A 24,103-nucleotide genomic window follows, 5' to 3' on the forward strand; every position below is an offset into this window, starting at 1 on the left:
AAAATAAAATAAAATTTAAAAAAAATAAAAAAATAAAAAAATACTGATTTTAGCCTTTTACCCTAAATATTATAACTGAATCATTAAGTGGAAAAAAGTAATCCCTTCCTCAGCTGTAACTAAAATAACTATCTTGGTAGCTGATTCTTCCTAGAGTAATGACCTGTTTCTAATCCTTTTCTCTTGTTCCTCTTTTTCTCTCTCAGTCTCTCTCTCCCTGTCTTTCTCCTTCCTTCCCTTGCATTAAGAACCACATAAATTGTTTTAAATTTTCATTTACAAATCTGTATTTTAGTGTAGAAAGATCTGTCTGATGATGATTGAATGTTCTTTTAAGTATTTTTAAAATACCACTGGTTATGGCATATTTATCAGCTTTTCTAGGACTCAGATGGTAAAGAATCTGCCTACAATTCTGCGGGAGACCCAGTTTCAATCCCTGGGTGTCTGGAAGATCCACTGGAGAAGGGACTGGGTACCCACTCCTGTATTCTTGCCTGGAAAATTCCCATGGATAGACGAACCTGGCAGGTTACAGTCCATGACATCACAAAGAGTCAGACATACTGAACTCATGCACTTTGCTTCTTCGAGCATTTATACTCAATAAGGCTACCCATTTGGGTGCAGGTGAAATTCAAGTTGCCCATGCTATATTGCACACTTAAAAAAAATTCTTTTATTCTAGCACATACAGTTTCTTTTTCAGGCATCTTTTCAAACATTGGTTCATGGGGAAAAAGTAATCATATAGGGAATTCTTGGTCATGTTAATATTTACCATTTAGCTATTTGTAGCTATTGCCTGACACTATTCTAAATGATTTACAGACACAATATTGTTTTATTTTCCCAAGCACGTCATGATGTCTGCTTGTATTGATATCCTCATTTTACAGAAACTGGAGCCCAAGCGCCTTCAGCCTATAAACTTCAGAACAAGGATTTATACCCTGAGCTGTCTGGATTAAAATGCGTACTCTTTCCCACTGAATGATGTCAAAAGGTTAGGAGCCATGGCTCTACCTGGGGCCCAGGTGCTTGGGAACCCTTTATGGGCTGTTCTGCCCAGCACTTTGGAATGCAAACTCCCTTGAGCAAGCCCTTGTTGGCATAGTTTCACCAGTAGCCTGTCTTAGGTAGTTAGCGAATATTAAAATAGGCCTAATAATAAAATAGCGCTTGGTCAACCGTGTAGCCCCCTGACTGAGGGGAGGAGGAGAATAGCTCACTTTCCCTGGAGGGCCTGAGAAAGATCAGTTTACAGGCGTCAGCATGGGGTGTAACCCTTCTTCCTTCTCTCCATCTTGGCACTGGCACGTGCTTCTTGTGACCATCATCTCCCATTAGCCCACGGTCTGGGCAGAAACCATGAACAGGGCTCTTTTTCTCCCCCACCCCAAACACGCTCAGTCCTTTCACTGACCTCAGTCCTTTCACAGCTTCTGATTGGAGGCTGGTTGCTGCAGATAATGACCTCCAAGACCCCTCTGTGGGTTACAGCCTGTTTGTTAAGACACCTGCAGCGGGGAGCAAGGAAAAGGAAAAGAGCAGTATTTTCAACATCCCCAGGAACCAGAAGCACAGAAGACTGGCAGCATTCCAGCCACCTGCATGGGCCCAGGGCTGGCAGCTTCCCATGTGTCCTTTCCAGACAGTCTGCTCGCTAAGATGAGGGATCTTCTTCAGTATGTTGCCTGCTTCTTTGCTTTTTTCTCCGCTGGGTTCTTGGTTGTGGCCACCTGGACAGACTGTTGGATGGTGAATGCAGATGATTCCCTGGAGGTAAGAAGTCAGTAGATTCTTTTACTGACCCAAGTCCATCCGACTTTTCCCTAAGCCCCCTGTTGCATTGCATTCTAGGACCAGTGATTGTAGTACTAGCCAAAGTGGATAGATTTATTCCTTACTTGCTACTTACTGAGTCTTTACATCATTAACTTACTTAATACACACAGCTCATCTATGGGGTAGGTATTGTTATCCCACTTTACAGATGAGGTAACTGGATAACCTCCCTTTCTTCATAAAGGTAAACTCATACAAGCATAATTGTGTATGCTTTCCAGAAACACCTCTTCCACTGCTGTGTATACCCAATTGAATAGCATTCCAGTAACATCCTTCCTCTCAAACAGAAATTTGCTAATCTTGAATATAGCACTAAGGATAATATGATAGACTTTCTTAAGAAACAAACATCTAAAAGTTGATCAAATGATTAAACTCAAGTCATACCCGATTACTGTGTAATGGAAAAATCTCCTTTTAAGCAGTTTCCAAATAGGATAAAAAATTCCATGTGAAACCAAATCTTTCCAGTGTGTCCCAAAGTGCAGGGGACAGATATGGAGTCAAGAAACCCTCTTTTAAAAATGAGTTGCTCTTGGGAACCTAATGTTCGTCCAAGAGATGAGTGAGCGGTTCATATCTAAAAATTTTATTGTTGTCACTAGAGAAGTTCTGAATGAAGTAATTTTGAAATTTAAATTTTTTTTCAGTGGCTATAAGAATCTGAAAGAGGTAAAAATCAATTCTTCAGAATCAGCAACTATTCATTAGCAAGGCCTCAAAAAGTGTAGGTAAGAAAAAGAAGCTATATCAGGAACTCAAATAAAGAATATATAGCAACCCACTATGTTCTCCTGGTACATCCTGAAGAGAACAATTTACTCTAACAAATGCTATAACTTTATGAAGTTTAAGAAAGATACCCGAGGGCAAGTTTTTATATTTTTTTACTAATTTTATTTGTTAAACACTCAAGTTGGAGTTTCAGATGGAAACTAATAATCTTTCTGTTTTTCTGTATATTATTATGTTTCTGTTTTATTTTTTTCTTTCTTTTAAATTGCCTCTGACTCCTACATGGCACTTCAAAGCCAATAGAGTTTTAAGTATTTCTTTAGCTAGAACTTGAAAATTATATTTCTGAAAGTTGTAATAGAATTGAAATATTATAAAGGATGTCTGTTATATGTTAGTCCAGGGTGCATTATCTGACCATGCACATAACTGATGAATGAAATAAAAAACTGTCCTTTTAACAGTACTCAGAAAGTGCAGATAGAAACATTCTGCTACCATTAGCTTGCTAGAATATGGACTGTCAGTACTAGGTGATGAATACAAAAATATGCTGGACTTGAGCACACTTAAAATTACTTTTTTAAAAATATGCAAAATCACATCTAAAAACATTCTTAAAATATTTTCTAAATCAATTTGAAAATATTTCCCCTTAAGCTGATGGAACTGATAACTTCACTTGATAAGAAATAAAAATTTTAAAAGAGTCAGACCTTGCTGAGATAGATTGGAAGTACTAGCACTTAAAGTGTCTCCTTGATTTCATCTCAGTACATACAAACAATTTGCCATCTGTTCTGTGCAAGAACACTTCTAGTGAAAATGAATGGAATGAGAAGTCCAGTTTTCTCACCTCCAGTAAATCCTTGCGAACTTTGGACTATAGTTAGTAGTTCCTAGCTTTTTTCATATATCCTGTACCTGAAATGTATCATAATAAACACTCCCCAAGAAGACTTCCCATTATAAGAACCTTTAATATTCTCTCCAGCAGTCTCTTTATTTGTCAATATTTTGTGGATCTCTCATAATAATTGCTACTTCATTTTGCAACATGTAAAGTCATAATATTATCCATAAACATCAAGATATGATACTCACTGACACAATTATACTGTTCTCCCTCTTTGCTTCCTTCTCATGGATATATATACATATATAATTGGTCCATATTAACAACTCACTTTAAACAACTATTGGAAAAAAAAAAGTTGACACAATAAAAGTGCTTTAAAAAAGAAAAAGCATAGCCATATAAAATTTGAACAAAAATGGATATAATGAATTTTTAACTTTGTTAATCTTTTATTGTGATGAAGACATCAAAGTCGAAAAATGGATTCTATAGTTCAGGATAACATAACAAACATGAAATATATGTCATGTAAAAGGTGCTCTGCTAATCCTACTAGGGGAGGCAAAGATAAAACAAGAGCAGGTCCTGCTTTTCATGAGTATACACTTAGACAGGAACAGAGATACCATGAAACTATAATAAAGGGCAGAGGCCAATTCGTATTGAGAAAGAAATGAAGTACCAAGGGAATAAAGAAGATAGGTGACTATTTCCTGTCAGGGACATTGAAGCAAGCCTCAGGGAGTAAAAGCCATTGAACAAAGCCTCAAAAAGATGCAAAGGATTTCAAAAAGTAGAAATGGCAGCAGAGGTCTTCCGAGAGAGGACAAATAGCAAAAATACAGAACAAATGTGAGTAACAGGGAGCAGATAAAGCTCAAAAACCCCTTTGCCTTACTAGAGAATACTCAAAATACAACAAAATAGTATTTTTGTCTTATTTACACCTGCCCTGAAGAGAAAAGTTCTTTGAGTTAAGAAAAAGAATAGATGCATGTGTATGTATAACTGATACATCAGTTATACATACTGATACATACTGATGATCAGAATCACTGTGCTATATTCCTGAAACCAGCATAACACTGTTAATCAACAGTATTCCAATATAAAAAATAAATAAATAAAAACATTAGGGAAAAAACGCATGGGACTGTGTCGTGCACAGCCCCAAGTCAGGCAGCAGGGGTCCTGAGCCATAATGCTGCTCCTCCTTCATTCTTGGGTCACATGTGTCCTGGAAACACTGCTGTGTGACAAGAACTTGGGTTTTGAGATTATTGTAGCCTGTGTTTGCATCTTAACTGTCTTCTACTGAGGATGTCACAGCTCGTGTTTTTGGCCCAGTTTCCTCAATTATAAACATGAAGTCAAATTCAGTTGTTTTAAGGTCCTTTTCAGTCTTATATTCTTCAACATCAGAACTCCTTGGTTATGACTCTGTCTAGAGACATGACTATGTCTTCCAGAGAGATGGCCAGCCTACACAGGAGGACCAATGGCATCTAGAGCCTCCCCAGAAATTTCCACTAGGAAATCTAATGTTAATAGTCTTCATTTTTCTGTAGTTTCATATATTCTTTCTTCTTGTTTCCCACTCTCCTTCCATCCTTATTTTTTCCTTTCTATTCTTCCTCCCTCCCTCCTTTCTTTCTCTTTCTTCCGCCTCTCATTTCATTCTCCCCTTCTTTTTTCCCCTTTTTTAAAAAATCTTTTATGCTCTACTTCCCTTTTCTTCTTTTTTTTCTCCCCTACTCTTCTCCTTTGTCTCTTTATCCCTCTATTTGTGCTTCTCGTTTTTCTTTTCTATCATCTATCATTCCACAAATGCTCTTTGATACCTATTGTCTTCCTGATACTGTAGTGGGTACTGATTATGAAAGAGGATGAGTCTTGGATCTTCCTTATGTTTCTCCCAGCATATTGGGAGAGACAGAAAGGTGAGCTGATAGACACAGTATGCTATGGCCAGTGAGTGCTGTGATTACAGGTACCTCTGAGTGGCCAGCTCACTCAATCATGAATAATAAGTGAAGGCTACCCAAAAGTATCCAATACAGACTGGAGGAACAGGTGAAAGGGCCAGAAAAATAAGAGAGTATTGCAAGCACAGGATATGATATAGGCAGAAATCTAGGTATGAGAATGCTATATGTTAATGGCTTCAGACATATTTCAGCATGGAAAGAGTGTCCAATGTAAGGAAAGACGATAGGTGCTGGATCATCAAGGGATTTGTGTTCAAGTAAAATATAATTCTTATATGAGGCTTTCCTTTATCTCAGTTGGTAAAGAATCCACCTGCAATGCAGGAAACCCAGGTTTGATTTCTGGGTTGGGAAGATCCCCTAGAGAAGGAAATGGCAACCCTTTCCAGTATTCTTGCTTGGGAAATCCCATGGAAAGAGGAGGCTTGCAGGCTACCGTCCACGGGGTTGCAAGAGTCAAACATGACTGATCTAAACCACTACCATAGATCTTATATCATAGACAAAAGTGGTTCACTCTAAGCAAACATATGTATGTGTTTTAGAAAAATCCATCATTCTGGCTAATGTGGGCATTAGAAAGGGTAAAATGAATTACACAGAGACCAATTAGGAGGCTTTTGCCATAGAACAGGAGGAAAACATTGATAATCTAAACTAGTGTGGCACCAAGCATTAAAAGTTGTGAAGATATGGGAAGCTAACGAACTTGAATTGGTGGGATTGATAATTGACTGTAAGACTGATGCACAAGGAGAAGTAAAATTTGAAATCCGCTTTCCTGTTTTGGGGCAATGGAAGGAAGGATGGAATCATTCACCTAGAGCTTAAATCGAGGAAAATTAATCTTTATGCAAAAGTTATCAAGCAGAAATGTTCCTACACCATGCCATTTCTTTTTCATTTAGGTTGTTGCACAGCACCCTGTGAGGGCCAGAGAGGTAATCCTTTGTAGTGTGGGTGTTTACAGGTTGAACCTGATGTTAGAAGGACCTAAGATGAAATCTCAACCTGCCAGGCAATAACTGTGTGAATTTAGACAAACATTTAAGGTTTTGTAAAACCACATTTCCTCTCCTATAAAGGAAGAATAATGATATGCACATTGTAATTGTCTTGTGAGGGTTAAATGAGCCTATGTATCTAAAGTATTTACCACAGTACCAGGCAAATATAAATCAGTCAATAACTGTTAGATATATTATCATCTATTTGCAGTTTATTGCTTTGTTTTTGTTCTGGAGGAGGAGATGACATTTTGTAGAATGTTCACTGAAGGGAAAAATATGAGATTTAAGTTCTGTTCCTATTTTCTCTATTGATTCTCTTGGACAAATTGTGTTCATTTCTCTGAGCTGTTGGTTTTTCCATTTTAGTTCCTATGATTGTTCCCTTTTTGTGTAACTAGGAGAATAAGGCAGAGAATAAAGACAAAATAGCATAAGTATTATACTAAATGCATTTAAAAATTGTGAATTAATAACATTATTAATATGTTATTATATTATGTGTAATTCTTCGTTATCCATAGTGAAATTGAAAAGTAGCTTCTCTACAAAGTTACTGGTCTCTCAATTATCAAAAAAAATTTTTTTTCACAAGTTTTTTTTTTCACTTTTCAGTTCAACTTTTGTTAGTTATTTACTGAGAAAATCTGCCATATACCAAGCAATGCTATGATTAAAATTTTATTAACACAAATGAAAGGTAATCCACATTTGGATTCATTTTATCTTCATAACCAGATTTTCCCCTGGGATTTCCATTTGCATTAATGATGCTACAAGTCTTTCAGACATAAGACACTTTTCAGACATGAGACAAGCATTAATGATGCTACAATTCTTTCAGATATAAAGTAAATATTTAAATTATCATAGCTAGCATATACTCTGATTATTTCTATACTAGTTGTACTTTCTAACTGATTTCCAGTTCCTTCAGCAGACATTCGAGGCTACAGATACTCTTTAATTTGCTTCATTGTCTCCTACAATTCTTAGCACCTCCTTCTAAATAATGGGACTTAAGAGGTATTTGTTAATATAAACCGAATGGGTACCTATTATGATACTTGACAAACTTACTAAAAGAATGAATAAATAAATGAAATAAAATATGAAGTACTATTTGGAAATCTCACATTGAACAAGAAGTATTTCTGTAGAAAGATCATTATTTTTTCTTAGGCAAGACTTTTCATCTTGTTGCAATTTAAATTTTTCCAATATGTGGATCTGGTTCCTCTTTTTAATCAGATAACAATAAAGATCCAGTCCCCTGAGATGCATAATAAAATTAGTGAAGAGAGTATTCTCATCTAGAAAATATAACTTTTCTTCCTGGTGCTTCAAAGGGGGAAAGAAATGAAGGAAAGGAGAGATATAAAAGGAAATTAATATTTTATAATAATTCACTCAACATAAATTGTGATCTCTGTCACTGGATAGTAAACATTGCAAAATTAAGATACCATACTTTCAAAAGGAAAACATTCTAAAATGATTAAATATATGGGTTAAATTAAATAATAAATATTACAATGAAAATACTTATATAGTCCATATATGTAAATTAGATGATATTATCATGAAGACCACAGACATTATATTTTACCTAGTAAGTTTGCATTGTCCCATTCTTGCCATTTAAACCTTTAGCCAGTGCTTCACAGCTAAGTAAGCAGAGTTAACCAAACGTATTTTAGCAAATAAATTCATGGTATGTAAATGGACTAGAAGGGAAAGATGACATTTATTAAGTTTATTTTAATCTTGCTTCCTCATCCTTATAAATACCTGTCTTGTGTTCTTTTAGGCCCTAGAATAGTAAGAAAAAGAAAATAAAATATAAAAATTAAAAGTTCAGAACTCTAGTATAAAAAAATTCAAAAGCCATTTTTGTTCAAAGTGAAAATGTTTCATGTTTTAGAAAACATTGTTTACTCTAGTATTATTAAAACTTTTGCATTTTAATAAATATATTCAAGTTAGTGCTGGAAGCCAGTAAGTTGCATCTTCAATGTTACAGTACACTAGTGTGAGGTTGGCAAAGTGGTGTGAAACTATAAGTTTCTATTTTATGGTGGTTTTTAGAAAAATATATCTTCATGACTTATCCCAGTTTTCTTTTGGCTAGTGCATTATTCTTCCTATATTTTATATTTACACATAAATCCCAATGCATATGCAATTATAACATAATGCATAGTGAAAAAGAAAAATCTTGTTTGATAGTGGTCAGCCAAGAATAAGTATTTACTAACTTGCTATGTATAGTTACTACATATGAAAAATGTGAATTACAGTATTTTAAGTTTCTCTCTTCTCAAAAGATGTATAAAATATATAGAGGCAAGACACATGCAAAATTGTAGTAAAAAGACAATGTAGGCAAAATTGTGTGTTGTTGCTTGTAACACAGAGTGATGAGAAAAGAGAAAATGGCAAAGACTAGATAGAGACTGATGGGCTGCCGTCTATGGGGTCGCACAGAGTCGGACACGACTGAAGCGACTTAGCAGCAGCAGCAGCAGGATAGAGACGCCTTAATGGGAAACTGCTAAAGAGTTTAGAATAAAAAATCCCAGGATTAAGGAATTAATTTTTGCCATTATATACTCAACTTCCTTGGTGGCTCAGATGGTAAAGCGTCTGTCTACAATGCAGGAGACCCGGGTTCCATCCCTGGGTCGGGAAGATCCCCTGGAAAAGGAAGTGGCAATCCACTCCAGTACTATTGCCTGGAAAATCCCATGGACAGAGGACCCTGGTGGTCGCAAAGAGTCGGACACGACTGAGCGACTTCACTTTCACTTTCATACTCAACTGGAAGAGAGATTATCAGTCTGGTTTCCTTAAGCCTTGTCTATGTGGTATCCTGTTCATCCTTGCTGCTGCTGCTGCTAAGTCGATTCAGTCGTGTCCGACTCTGTGTGACCCCATAGACGGCAGCCCACCAGGCTCCCCGGTCCCTGGGATTCTCCAGGCAAGAACACTGGAGTGGGTTGCCACTTCCTTCTCCAGTGCATGAAAGTGCCACCATGGTAAATACTTTCCAGAGTCAATTGAGTAGATAGGGTCTAGGCTGACATCCAATCAGCATAAATTCTTAGTCTCAGTAATAGTTCTTAGACTCCTGGATTTGACTATTCTACTCTATCCAGTCAAGCTGAAAGGACATATAAAGATCAATTGTACATCTAGTGTATCAGTAACCATTTTCCATGGCAAATTTGAAATGAGAGTTAATGTGTATGGATTAGAAAAAAACCGACAAATATTTTCTCTCAGTAAACGTCTATTGAGCATCTATTATACACTGAGAAGCAGGGGTTGTAAGCTCCTTGAAACAAGGTGCCATTCCTATCTTGGTCATTGCTGTATCCTCAGCATTAGCTGGTTGACTGACATGGGACAGACACTGAATGAATGAACATAGTCTGAAAGACAGACTTGGGAGACTGATGCACATAAATGCATATGAAAAGATAATGCAACATTATAAATGCTATAGAAATATGGACAGGTTGCTGTAGGATCCTACAGGTTGCTGTAGGATCTCTAGCTGGAGAGACTGGGAGAATCTCATGGAAGAAGACAGACTTTTGAGGCAAGGTTTCAATGATAGGCAGAAATTTGAAGACCCACTCAGTTCTTGCTAATTGTTGCTACATGGAACCAGGAATTCCAGGTGGCCACATTGGCCAGAAGTCTGTACTCATAAAATCTTTATGTTTTACTGTTGGCAAATAATAAATATTAAGAAATTTATGCTGGCTTCATATTTGTGTCTTGTACTTTTACTGTCACACCTTGGGTAAACTGACTTCTCCTCACTTCAGGATCAATAAATATTCATTGAAATGATATAAAAATTCATCATAATCAGGACTGCCCTAGTGGTCCCATGGATAAGGCTCTGCGCTTCTAAAACAGAGATCATGGATTCGATCCTTGACCAAGGACCTAGACCCCACATGCCGTAACAAGGATCGAAGATGTGTCACAGCCAAATAAATAAATAATAAAAATAAAAACCCTTTAAAATAAAATTAAAAAGTGAAAAACAAAACAGGGAAAACATTATTTACAGAAAAGTAAATGCTTTCTTTTTGCAATCGCCCTCTATGTTGTTTATCAGCCTAACTTTATGGAAGCTTTCAATTCAATGGCTAAGTCAAAGATCTCTCTTGGTAAATGTCACATTGCACTTGAAAATATATGGGTTATTTTCAAATATCTTTGGCATTGATTTCTATCATAATTCCACAGTAATAAGAGAACAGGCTCTGTTATGATTTCAATGCCTTTAGACCATGAAATTTTTGCACCTTGTTTTACATCCTCAGATACGTTCCAGTGTCTCCTAGCTTGAAGTCTATGGGAACTTGAATAGAGTTTGTATCCTACTGTTGTGTGAAAATTGTATAAATCTTAATTATGTTGAATTGGTTTATAGTGCTTTTCAGGTCTACTGTATCCTTCTACCTCTCTGTACATTCATTCTGTTAATTTTTGAATTTGATATTGAAACTCCAACTAAAAATCTTAATTTATCTACTTAAAAGATAATGGTAGTATATAGTGGAACTACATGTAACCTTGTTCTGTATTTTCCAAGTCTTCTGTAAATGTGTTATCATACTTTTATAATTAAAAAAATTGAAATAAATAAAAAATAAAAATTATTGAAGTTTTATTTTATATGTTATCTATTAATATATGGATCACATGTTAAGAGGACAAAGCTTAAATTTGGAATTGTCCATTTTGGATAACACTGTGAGATAAAATTATAGTTAATGTTGTTTTTGTCCTTTCAGTTCAGTTCAGTTCAGTTCATTTCAGTTGCTCAGTTGTGTCCGACTCTTTGCGACCCCATGAATTGCAGCATGCCAGGCCTCCCTGTCCATCATCAACTCCCGGAGTTCACTCAAACTCATGTCCATCGAGTCAGTGATGCCATCCAGCCATCTCATCCTCTGTCGTCCCCTTCTCTTCCTGCCCCCAATCCCTCCCAGCATCAGAGTCTTTTCCAATGAGTCAACTCTTCGCATGAGGTGGCCAAAGTACTGGAGTTTCAGCTTTAGCATCATTGCTTCCAAAGAACATCCAGGGCTGATCTCCTTTAGAATGGACTGGTTGGATCTCCTTGCAGTCCAAGGGACTCTCAAGAGTCTTCTCCAACACCACAGTTTTGCCCTTTAAGAAATATTAACCATAATATTTTAAGCATCAGTCTGCTTTGCAAGAACCTTTTCTTAAAACTTTAAGGATTATAGAATTGCTTGCTTCCCTCAGAGGGTAAAGAATCTGCCTGCAATGCAGGAGACCCAGGGTCAATCCCTGGGTTGGTAAGAGCCCCTGAAGAATGGAACAGCAACCCACTCCAATAGTCTTGCTTGGAGAATTCTATGGACAGAGGAGCCATGGGGTCGCAAAGAGTCAGACACAACTGAGCGACTAACATTTTCACTTACCTTTGTGCCGTTTAGAGAGTTCTTAATAAGACATTATACAACAGAAGGATAAGTGAAGACTCTAAATTTTAGGCAAGGAGGGCTTTCCTAAATGTGATAAATAACCTACAATCTTTTAACCTTGTTTTTTGTGCACAAAGGCACCTTTAAGGGTGTCTCCAGTAAGTGCTATATTAACACAGAAGTTTAGTTAATTACAGCCACTATTCTCACGTACCTTGACTGAGTGTGAATACCAATCTAATATTGTGCCCTAGAGCATTAATACCTAATGAAATTGGATTCCTTGTTTCCCCTAATGAGCTCATTGCTTTTCTAAATACGGTTATTGCAGGTAAATGATCAATAGCCTTGAAAAATGACACCACTACTGGATTATTTTGGCAAGAAAAAAATACTTTTTAGCTTAAAATAAGTATCCTGAAATGTATATCTCATCTCATTTTCTAAATAACCTCAAATAGAATGACTAAATTAGATTTCATTAATTCATTTTAGTAGCTGAGTTAGCAGGAAATTGGAGATTATTAGTCAATCTCTGATTATTAGAATAGTGACTTCAGGTCCACATAACCTACTTCAAGTTGGAATGAACTAGATCCAGTGTGTTTCTGTTCATTGAGACTCCAACGAGTAAAAGGCTATGAGAAGGCTTTTTTTTTTTTTTCTGTTGTATTATAATAGTTTAGTACAAATCATCTCTATTATATCCATTTCCCCAGGCCGCCACAGCACATTACCACAATTTGTTGACTTAACACAAGAGAAATATACTCTTGCAGTTCCAGAGGCCAGAAGTTTGAAGTCAAAGAGGGCTGCACTGCCTCTGAAGGTTCTTAGAAGAGAATAAATGCATTCCTCGCCTCTTTCAGCTTCTGATGACCTTTCAGCTTCAGTGACGTGAGGCTGCGTCACTCTGAAGTCCGCCTCAGTGGTCACATGACCTCCTTCTCTTCTTTCTGTGTCTCCTCTGCATTTCTCTTTTTTTCAAAATTTAAACTTTTTATTTTGTATTGGAATATAGCCAATTAACAATATTTGATAGTTTGTGGTGAAAAGGGAAGGTACTTAGCCACACATATACATGTATCCTTTTTCCTCCAAACCCTCCTCCCATCCAGGCTGGCACATAACGTTGAGTAGAGTTCCATATGCTATAAAATAGGTCCTTGTTGGTTACTCATTTTGAACAGAGCAGCATGTACATATGTGTGTCTCTTATAAGGACACTTGTCACTAGATTTAAGGCCACCCTGGTAATTGAAGATGATTTCCTTATCTCAAAACTCTTAATTTAACTACACATACAAAGTTCCTTTTTCCAAATAAGGTCCCATTCACAGGTTTGGGGATTAGAACATGGTCACATTTGGGGGCAGGGGCTGCCATTCAACCAATTACATCTACTTTTCTCAACTTTCATAGGGTTCATTAGTAATGCTGAACTTAGTCACTACTCAGGTTATTATGATGTTTAAGTACTTTACAAATTTTATCATTTATTGAGCAAATCACTTGTATTATGTATTTTTGTAATTTTTAATTCTTATAGTCACTCTAGCATTAGTTCCTATATAAAGACAAGGAGTTTGAGGCTCAAAAAGGTAAGATCTTGCTCAAAGAAACAACACAAGTAATGGGTGTCAATTTAAAGTCTGTTTTATCAGTTATAGTTTAAATTTTATGTGTATACAACTTTGGGCTTCCCTGGTGGCTCAAACAGTAAAGAGTCCACCTGCAACGCAGAAGACCCAGGTTTGATCCCTGGGTCGGGAAGATGCCCTGGAGAAGGGAATGGCAAGTCACTTCAGTATTCTTGCCTGGAGAATTCCATGGACAGAGGAGCCTGGCGGGCTACAGTCCATGGAGTCACAGAGTCAGACAACTTGGCAACTAACACTTTCATTTTTCATATAACTTTGTATGTTCAAATCCTCCCTCAGAAACTGATATATTAGATTTCATAAGATGAATTTTCTGTATTAAATTTTTAGTCTCTGTGGTGTCTCAGATGAGATGTGTGTACTAAATCACTTCAGTAAAGAGCCTGCCTGCAATGTGGGAGATCCGGGTTCCATCCCTGTGTCAGGAAGATCCCCTGGAGAAGGAAATGGCAACCCACTCCAGTATTCTTGCCTGAAGAATTGCATAGATGGAGGAGCCTAGAGGTTACAGTCCATGGGATTGCAAAGAGTCGGACACGACTGAGGGACTTCTCTTTCAGCTGGCAGTAAAGTCTTATTTGCTGCACAAAACAACTTCAAAGCAGAACATGGGGCAGGGAGTTTCATAGTACAGTTATCCTCTGATATAATTTTCTTTTGCAAATAAAAATGTGCTATATTCCTTTCTTCTCCACATCAGTTATAATCTCCCTGCCTTTCATTTCTGTTCCCACTCTGCTCTGTTATTTATTCTTTCTTTAAGAAAAACTTTATGCTTTCATTTTCCAAGATAATTTGTGTTTAAATCTTACTAAACTATTCCCAGATTGCCAAAATAATGTGAATCTGTAATTAAATCAGAATAAGCAATCATATTAGCTCTGTTCCATATGCAACAGTTCTGTCAAGATTACTTGAAAACATTTCCTGTTGGCATGTTTATAATTCTAGGAAATCTATTTTGACTTACAGCTTATAAAGTATGAGAAGTTTCAGTACACTGCTACCTTTTAGCTTTAAAGTGGATCTTTAGAATCATCTGTACAACATTTCTAAGTAGTAGTGGTTTACAACTGTCAGGTTTATGAAATTAATGTTCAGTTTGTTTATATCCACATCATAGCTTAAGCGTTTGTAGTCTGTCAGTGGAGCAAGGGTGAAGTCGTGTGGTCTTTATATTTCATTTATTGTTGTCTTCATGTAAAACTTTCATTGACCATTATTTTAAATTTATGAATTTCATGTATAATAACATTTTTCTTCAAGGGATTCATCTTCATGATGAAGAAAAATTAATGTACTTTCCTAATAGAATCAAGATGCCAACAGTGATCATCTATTGTTATATTGATTTTTTTTTTGATAAGTAAATGTCAGCATAGCAAAATGAAATGACTTGATGATGGAACCAACCATAGGCATCTGAATGTGTTTAATTCTGATTTTATCCATCTTCAGCATGACTGATTCCCCCTCCACTCCCAAATCAGGAAATAAGCCTACTTTCTGCTGAGAAAAGTCTTTATTGTTAGTGCTTAAGAGAAAATACTCTAGAATATATGGTTTTGTTGTCAATGAAATGCAGATCACCCTTGTAAGCACTGGTCTCATAACAGCTAAGTTCTTCCTTTGATCAAGGTAAACTGAAGTGTGTCTGCCTGGCTGTTTCACATGTTGTCTTCTCTGACATCTAGGTGAGCACAAAATGCCGAGGCCTCTGGTGGGAGTGTGTCACAAATGCTTTTGATGGAATTCGCACCTGTGATGAGTATGATTCTATACTTGCTGAGCACTCCTGTACGTATGCCTTACACATCCCTCCTTGTCAGGGCAGGAAGACCAAAGGAAATTGAACTCAGGTTTCCATGATGTGTTTTTGTCTTCTACTATACTATAGTAAGGTTCTGTTCAGTTCTAAATGTTTTGATTAAAATTTTAGTTTATTATTTCTGAAATGTGAATTGAAGCATTTTTAGGATATTTAGTCTTTCCCCATATATTTATAAATTCCCTTAGGGTAAAATTGTTACCTTATTCAGCTCTGCTCTCCCACAAATAGTCTGTTGTAGTGCCTTATACACAGTAGGCTCATACTTAAAAAAATGAAATTAATTCTTTAAGGGCAGTGATTTTTATGATTAGAATTGATAGGTTGGATGAAAAGACTTCAGAGAAGTCTTTTAGCAATGACTTAGGTCAGATAGAAAGTTTACAATATTTCAGTGAATGATTTGCTAAGAAAGAGAGAAGGTCGAGGCAGAGGGGCAGAGACAGAGACAGAAGAACAGATAAGGAGACAAAGAGATAAGCAAAGAGACACAGACTGTGGGATCAGGGAATGAAAAAAAATCAGATATGTGACACATTATTAGCAGATATAAAAAGCCAGTTCCTTCAGCTTCTCTACCTTTAGCTTTAAATTATAATTAGGTGTTAACAAGGCCCTTGTTTCTATGAATAGAGACTTCACAGATTGAAAAGCCTTATTACTGATTTCTCTCCACTCTTCTCCATACTATTTATTTATTTAGAACATCAAATTGTGCTAAGTACTAGTGCAGTCATTAAAGCAAATTTGTTTTAGTCTCTTTCAAATAAAATGATGGGTGGTGGTACAACATGGCAAATTCTTTTCTCAAGATAAATGAAAAGTAAACCCTTAGAATGTGACTTTTCCCCTGGACGGCTATTTTAGTCCAGGGAAAAGCACTTAAAAGGAGTTGTGCTCTAAAAACAGCATTCTCTGCCATTTAGGATTTGAGTGCCTGGAATACTTTTTAACATAATTCATAAGGCTTTTATTTCATTTTTTTGGCTAAAAAAAAACCTTTTATGTTTTTTCTTTTTCCTTGCACTTAACCTAGTTTTACATAGAACGAAGCACAATTTGGTCAATAGGAATGAACATTTGTGTTCGTGTGAACACTAGGTTATTCTAGAAATTCAGGGCTAGGTTTAGAACTGAGAAGAACAGAAAGATACAATATTTCCAACTTTCAAAATATTGTTATGTACATTTATGCAAGAAGACAATAAAATCATTCATAGGATTTGAATGATCTCATACTACACAGAGAAAGCCACTGTACTTTAATATGGTCTTGTATCTTTTGCCTATACTATTTCACATTTTCCTCTTGATATATTTTTATCTATTACTTTTAAACAATATCCTAAACAATCTCTTAATATTCTTTAAAAATTCTACCATATGCTTAAAGACAAAAGAGATAAAAATGTGTTCTAAGAAACTAATGAACTGTGAAGATGTTACCTATAAGAGCGTAGGATTTTATTTTTAGTCTTTGATATGTTTTATACAATCACAATTAGATCACCTTTCTCATTGCTCTTGTCTACTTAGGGTATTTAGACTCAGATGCATTTTTTAGGACTCTGTTGATACTGTTAGTCTGAGTCCATCTCATCCCTTCAAATCAGAGTATTTAATATTCTGGTAGCCAAATCCAAGACAATCTCCAAAAGGAGATTCCTGACTGGCCAGCATTAGCAACCTACTTAGAGAGCTGCCTTCTTGAAAGTGAACTAGCTATATGGTCCTTGGATGGCACCATAGGAGTGAGTCCTCAAGTTCCACGGAGCATCTGAATCACACTTGGTACGGGAGTCTAGGTCAGACAGGGGAAGACCAGGGCCCACAGTGATTCCAGGGCACTCTATCCAGATGACAATCCTGGCCCTGTTGACCTAAGTTTCAAAGGGGACTTACAAAACTTCAAGGGAAATACTCCAGAGTGTGGGACCACTTGTTTTGGGGTGCTGAACAGGAGGCTTACTTGTGTATACCCATTTGAGGATCAAGGAGATCTGTCAAAATATAAAAACTATCAACCTAACAAGTTACATATTTTTCTCTTTCTTCAATTTTGAAAAAAAAAATGAACTTCAGATTTGGCCTAAATTTGAGTCAAATTTTTAAAAATATCGTCACTTTTTGATATCTTAAATATTCACCTATTAAGGTACAGATTGATTTTATGCATTGATTTCCTTTCTTAGAAGGATTATGAAAATATTTTATATTTGAAATGAGGAAGATTGGCCACATTTTTACAGGCAGTCTATAACTAAGTAGGTCCTAAAGTGGTCTCATCATTGGGGAAAAAATTATTTCAGTAAAATGAAACCCCAAATCACTATGAAAATAAAACATAATTACTATAACATCAAAGCAATAAATTTTATTACTCCTTTCCACTAGCCAGCTAAAGCACCAATAGTTCTGACTTCAGATAATTAATCCTCCATTAGTGGTAACATTATCCTAGTTTTAGTTTAGTATCACTGAGACTCACAATTGAGGAAACTTTCACAGTTGACGTTCCCATTACAGATGACTGCTACTATTCCACTTCTATTTCCCTGATCTTCTCTTTCCTAGACTTTCTGCCAAATATTCTCATTGGTGATGGCTTTAAAATATGTGCAGTTGACAATGCAAGGTGGATAGACTAATGCACAGTGTTGGCCAAGAGGGGTCACAACATAAAGGAATTAAACGAAAATACGATTCTGGCTTCCAGAAATAATCTACTTAGTAACAGAAGTTCCTTCTTCTTCTAAAGATCTGCTGATGGCTCCCACCTGAATTGGCGTGAGACATCTTGAAGTATTTTATTCTTCTCGTCTATATCAAATTTTAACCAATTATTTACATTTTTCCAATAGAAATTCAAACAAATATAGTGATTAATTATTTACTGAATATTTATTGGGTATCTTTGGAAGAAGACATACTCTACTTTCAATATAGCTTTCAGCTAATACTTGTGAACAAGACTCATTCCAAAACAGGAGGCAAAAAGAGAAATAGTTATTTAGTCTCTGCCATATGCCAGGCATTTTGCTAAGAGGATCATAATAAGCAGTGCTTAAACAAATAATGTTTGTTTAAACAATTAATGTCAGTAGTCTTATAATACTTTGGATTTTATAAAAAAATTAAATAAGAGTATTTATTTTCAAGTTCATGCACATTTACAGTGTGATTGTATTCACTGGGCATGTGTTGATGTATGCAGTTGCCTTTTTTCCTTTGGTGCACCTCTATGTATTAACATGTCTCCTTCCTCTGATTATGCTGAAACCACATGCTCTGATCTTCTAGTGAAGCTGGTGGTAACTCGGGCGCTGATGATTACTGCAGATATTCTAGCTGGATTTGGATTTATTACTCTGCTCCTTGGACTTGACTGCGTGAAATTCCTCCCTGACGAGCCATACATCAAAGTCCGCATCAGCTTTGTTGCTGGAACCACGTTACTAATAGCAGGTACTGGTCTGGACTAGTGATGGGGATAAAGATACTCAACTAAGGTTTTGGGATGAAGAAGGGTGTTGTTCTGAAAGAGTTCATTTTAGGATCATATGTGACTTACTTTTCTAGAATGAAGGAATAAGGAGCACATCTACCAACTCTGCTTTCCTTAGTTTTGTAATCAGATATTAATCTTTGGCTAATATCCCCAATCAAGGTTTTTGATGTCCTCAAACAATTTTTAACCACTTAAAAAGTATATAAAGCTTTAAATTTTTAAAAACTTTTTTAGTGATTATTCTTGAAGTTAAATCCTAAAGTAAGCCCCAAGCTGCCACCACCTTGCCTGTACATATCCTCACCAATTCTTTGCAATGACCTGAGTTGTATCAGTTGGAGAAGTTGTATAAGTTGGAGAAGGAAATGGCAACCCACTCCAGTGTTCTTGCCTGGAGAATCCCAGGAACGGGGAAGCCTGGTGGGTAGCCGTCTATGGGGTCGCACAGAGTCGGACACGACTGAAGCCACTTAGCAGCAAGTTGTATCAAGTTATTCATTAGACTTTTCTCATGTGCCAACTCATATGATCATATCTGTAACAATAAACAAGTATGATCTTATCTTCACTTAAGCAGAGAGTAAGTGGATGTCTGAAGACATAAATCAAGCAAGACTAAAAAACAATAAATCAAGACGCACTTTATATGGGGTTTATTAGTGAAACAGCAAAATTGATATTTTCCTGAGGTCAGCCATTAATTTCAATTTAGTCATCCTAAATAAAACACAGTGTCTTTCTTGGATCACAATGCAAATTGGGAGGAAGTGCACTGTGAAAAAACCAAAATGTACGAAGATTGAAAACTGATGAGTTTACCCTCCAGAGTGAAAACCGTCTTCTTTTTTGGTAGCAGCAAACAGTCACCAAAGCAAATTTAAGTGGGAACCTGACTGGGATGTGAAGGGTAAATTGATGAGAATTTTAAAACTAAAAATACTTGGAGATATGTATATATGTGTAATGTGGGACTTTATGCCAGTTAACTTAATCTGTCTCCTTTTCTTGGTCTGCAAATTAGGATAAAGACCCAGCAATAGTATCCATTCTTAATTGTTACTGTAAAGATCCCAAAGTGGGCAGAGTAAGCTCATAGCAGAAAGTCTCACCCATCACATGGTCAAAAATGGGACCTCCCTGATACTTTCTCACAAGGCCCTAAGGATCCTTAGATTACACTAAAAAGCCACAATAATTTATTGTTTTTTTTTTTCTTTTCAAAATATCCATTCCCATATCCAGCTTAGTGAAAACATAAACCTTTTGTATATAACAATATACTTTGTTTAGCAAATTTAAACATCATTTAATGCTATGCAATTTTGTTCTAGAATTCAAGACATCACTAGATAATCTACTCTATTTTTCATAAAATATCAAAACTAAATTTAAAGAAAAATAAGTCAATGAAGAAAATTCCTGCAGGAATGGCTAAAAAGATGACTGAAGTAAATCACCCAAGATGACCAAAGCCTTGGAATTATCATTTGAAATTAGTATGCTATATATATATATATATATAAAATCTGTTTTAAGTTTAAAAAAAAAAAATTTTCATGCTAAACCTATAGGTCGCAGTATTACAGAAAAGATGTAGTTATTTATGTCCTGTATTCTAAAGGTTATTATGTGTTCACGATCAGGTCCTTCTTAAACTTGTTGCATTAAATAATTGTGAAAAGAATGCAATGAAATTGTGACTTAAATGGAAATCACAGACTTACTAGGAAAAAAGGTGAGAGTTTCTTGGGGGCTTACAGATTTCAGAAACACTATTTTCATATAAGTTTTTGTTCTACAACTGCCCATGATATTTTCTTCCAATCTGAGCCCTGACATGCAATTTATACCTGTAATTTGTACATGTGAAAGGACTCTAGTTGCATCATTTCAAACCAGTCAATTTTCAGAAAGGCAAATCTGTGAGGATTATATTTTATTTGAAATAAACAAAATTCTTAGTCTATTCTTACATGGTGGGTGTGGTAGATAAATTTTCAATTTCTACTTCAGTTATTTGTTTTTAACCCCAAAGCACTAAAATTACAGGTGCTGATTTTGTAGTTGACATAACTTCAATCATGGGTCTGGGTGGTGGGTCAGGGGAGTCGTAGACTACTCTTAAATACAGCATGATAGAATACTCTTAAATACAATACAATAGAATAACTTAATCTTCTTGGATTTATATTTGGAAAAGACATGAATTATTTTTAGCAATTTCTATTTCTTTCAGGTGCCCCAGGAATAATTGGCTCTGTTTGGTATGCTGTTGATGTTTATGTAGAACGTTCTTCTCTGGTTTTGCACAATATATTTCTTGGCATCCAATATAAATTTGGTTGGTCCTGTTGGCTTGGAATGGCTGGTTCTTTGGGTTGTTTTTTGGCTGGTGCTATCCTCACATGCTGCTTATACCTGTTCAAAGGTAAGGACAAAATAAAATAGCACACTTCCTTGCCTCCAGTGTTATTTTTCCCAACCTAATGGAAACACATCTCACCAGCCCAAAGTAATATTGATAGCTTGATACTTATCTATTACCATTAGAAATTTCTATTGTTCAAGGACAACTGATTTGTAATACTAGAACCTTACTATCCAGTTAGTGATATATTTGTTGAAAAAGGCGGGGGGGGGGGGGGGGGGGGCGGAGCAGATACAATTGTGTCCAATACCCAAATAGATATTGATTATTTCAATGTGTCATTATCTTATACATCTGATTTCACACAACTGACTAAATTTAGCTCTAGAGTTAAACAGAGAAGTAGATGCAAAGTCAAATCAAATGTATCCTTGTTAAAGAATGTAATGTGTTACTATTAGGTTACTAAAATGTCACTGAAATAAAACTAGGAAATTTGTCTTCTCATAAAAAAAAATAAAAGGAAATTACTTGGCTGAATTTTAAATCTAAAAACAACTTTCAGGTTAAAACTCTTAGATTTTCTTCTAGGGTTCTTAGATGATTCCTTCTTAAAATATTTATATTCTTGCCTCTTTGAGAGAAGAATATATAATTACATTTTCCCGAAAGTTTACTGAGCCATAATTATTTTTATATCGCTACATTTATCTCTTCTGAACAGATGTTGGACCTGAGAGGAGCTATCCTTATTCCACAAGGAAAGCCTATTCAACAACAGCTGTTTCCATGCCCCGGTCACATGCGATCCATCGAACACAGACTGCCAAAATGTATGCTGTCGACACCAGGGTGTGAAGTGACATGTATCAGTCTGTGTATATATGTTGTTTAACTAATCAGTGAGTTCAAATTAACCAAATAGCAGGCCTATCCAGGAACAGACATCTAGGCCTCAAGTCCGACTAAATTAATTGCTCAGCTTACTCAAAAAATTAGTCTCCTATTGCTTCTCCTTCTCAATTATTACTTTCTTCCGCATTCTTTTACCATCTCTCTCTCTCTCTCTCTCTCTCACACACACACACACACACACACACACACACACTTCCCCTGTATTTGATGATAAGGTTGCTGGGATACAAAAACATTTGCTGTGATTTCTATATTGCTATGAGAGACAGTGACATGGTGGTATTAAAATGAAATGACTCTTTTTAAGAATGGACAGAAACTTTCAAAGGAGGCCAGAGATTCTAATCTTTGAAGGGACTGACAAGCTTTTAGCTCTTTCCCTGGCTTTTGGCTCACTTTTTGTATTCTCCACTGAATGAGTTATTTGATAACTCTGAAGAAGATGATTTTTCCAAATTCAAACCAGTATATCAAAGCTTACCATTGCTCTGATTCTGTTAAAATAGAAAAAGAAAAGAACAGCTCTATGTACCAGCCACTGGTGGGAGTTAAAGATAAAAAGTGCCCTCACTATGCTCTAAATGTCAAAAGCAAATGCTGAATTAATACCAAATTAATATCAGAGTCAGTGCTGACTTTCTTCCTCATTAGCAACATAAGAGATCTGTGTATTATTTTATCACTACTCCAAGTTTGCTTGTATATTGTCGAACATTAAACCACAGCAGTTAATAGCTAAACCAGGGAGTTCACTTAGTATTGATTGATTGCGCATCTCAATGCCTTTCAGGAATGAGCCATATTAGAATTCACTGATTCGGGTGTCCTCTCACCCCTGGATTCTCAGTACCCAGCAAAAGAGCCAACATATGATAAAATGTAATAATTTTTTTTTGCTTGAAAGCAATAAAGGCTCACAATTCTCTACTGAAAAAAAGTCAATTTTCCTCACAAAATATGTGCTTTTTGAAAAAACAGAGTTATATATACATTTAAAGAAATCAATGAAAGATTGCTAATGGATTTTATTCACATACATAATATAACCATTCTTCAGTTTTTAAACTGAAGAGTTTTTTTAAAGCTATAAAATTTTACCTTAGTTTTTCTGTTTCCTTGAAAGTCACATGATTAGCAGTAATAGTCATGCAGTACCTTAACAGATTATAAAACCAAACCGAAAATTAGTTCTCTGGAAAATGGAAATACAGTTGTGAATTTCTGAAGCCCTCAAAAGAAGTGTTTCCAATTTTAAAAGCTAAATAATGTAAAAATGAGATAATAGCATCTTGTTCATATATCCTTGAAAATGATGTTCATACTTCACAAGCATCTCTTTACCAATATCTCAGGAGAATACTAGTCTAATCTTAGAATTAAGAGTGATTTATTGATTCACTTTTACTTCATGGATGTAACTACTGTTTAATTGACATTTAGCAAAATTAATTATTATGTTTATTAATTATATGGGTTTTATTCTAAGCATTTTAAAATTTATTTTGTGTTTTTTACTCAACATTGGCATTTAAATTTTTTATTCCCACATTTATTTTATGATTTATTGTCTGTCATATTTTGTATATTCTATTAAGTATCTTGAAGTATTTCTGTGAAAAGGCAGGGTAAAATTAATTAAATGATTAATTAAATTTTAGAGATACAAAATTTTCCCTCCTGAAAGTTTTCATTTCTATGAGGAAATATTTCAGAAGATTATGGAGATAATTGAAATCTTTGACTGCTTTGAATTTTTTTTTCAATAAAACCATTTGCATATCCTGAAAAGCATTAGTAATGTTTTGAAAATTCCCTTGGGAATCTTTATTCCTAATCTATAGTAATTCAATGAAGCATCCCCAAATAAAGCAGCTGCTACTGCTGCTGCTGCTGCTAAGTCGCTTCA

General features: G+C 35.7%; 1 protein-coding gene across 1 annotated transcript; it reads left to right on the forward strand.

Annotated features, from left to right (window-relative positions):
* Positions 1 to 1,258: 1,258 nt before the first annotated feature.
* CLDN16 (claudin 16) lies at positions 1,259 to 23,985 on the forward strand. Its single transcript, XM_086319474.1, has 5 exons — positions 1,259 to 1,785; positions 15,273 to 15,375; positions 18,707 to 18,871; positions 21,151 to 21,342; positions 22,007 to 23,985. The coding sequence occupies exons 1-5, from the start codon at positions 1,615 to 1,617 to the stop codon at positions 22,138 to 22,140; spliced, it is 765 nt and encodes a 254-aa protein (XP_086175600.1). The 5' UTR covers positions 1,259 to 1,614; the 3' UTR covers positions 22,141 to 23,985.
* The last annotated feature ends 118 nt before the right edge of the window (positions 23,986 to 24,103 follow it).

This window comes from Bos grunniens, chromosome 1, assembly GCF_055505025.1.
Source record: "Bos grunniens cultivar Pamir isolate PY7600 chromosome 1, Bosgru_T2T1.0, whole genome shotgun sequence".
NCBI lineage: Eukaryota > Metazoa > Chordata > Mammalia > Artiodactyla > Bovidae > Bos > Bos grunniens.

Bases quoted from the DNA above. Each gene is read 5' to 3' on its own strand.
- CLDN16 (XM_086319474.1), top strand. From the start codon at position 1,615: ATGGGCCCAGGGCTGGCAGCTTCCCATGTGTCCTTTCCAGACAGTCTG. The intron at 18,872-21,150 runs GTACTGGTCTGG...TATTTCTTTCAG, and splicing joins AACCACGTTACTAATAGCAG to GTGCCCCAGGAATAATTGGC. The intron at 21,343-22,006 runs GTAAGGACAAAA...TCTTCTGAACAG, and splicing joins CTGCTTATACCTGTTCAAAG to ATGTTGGACCTGAGAGGAGC.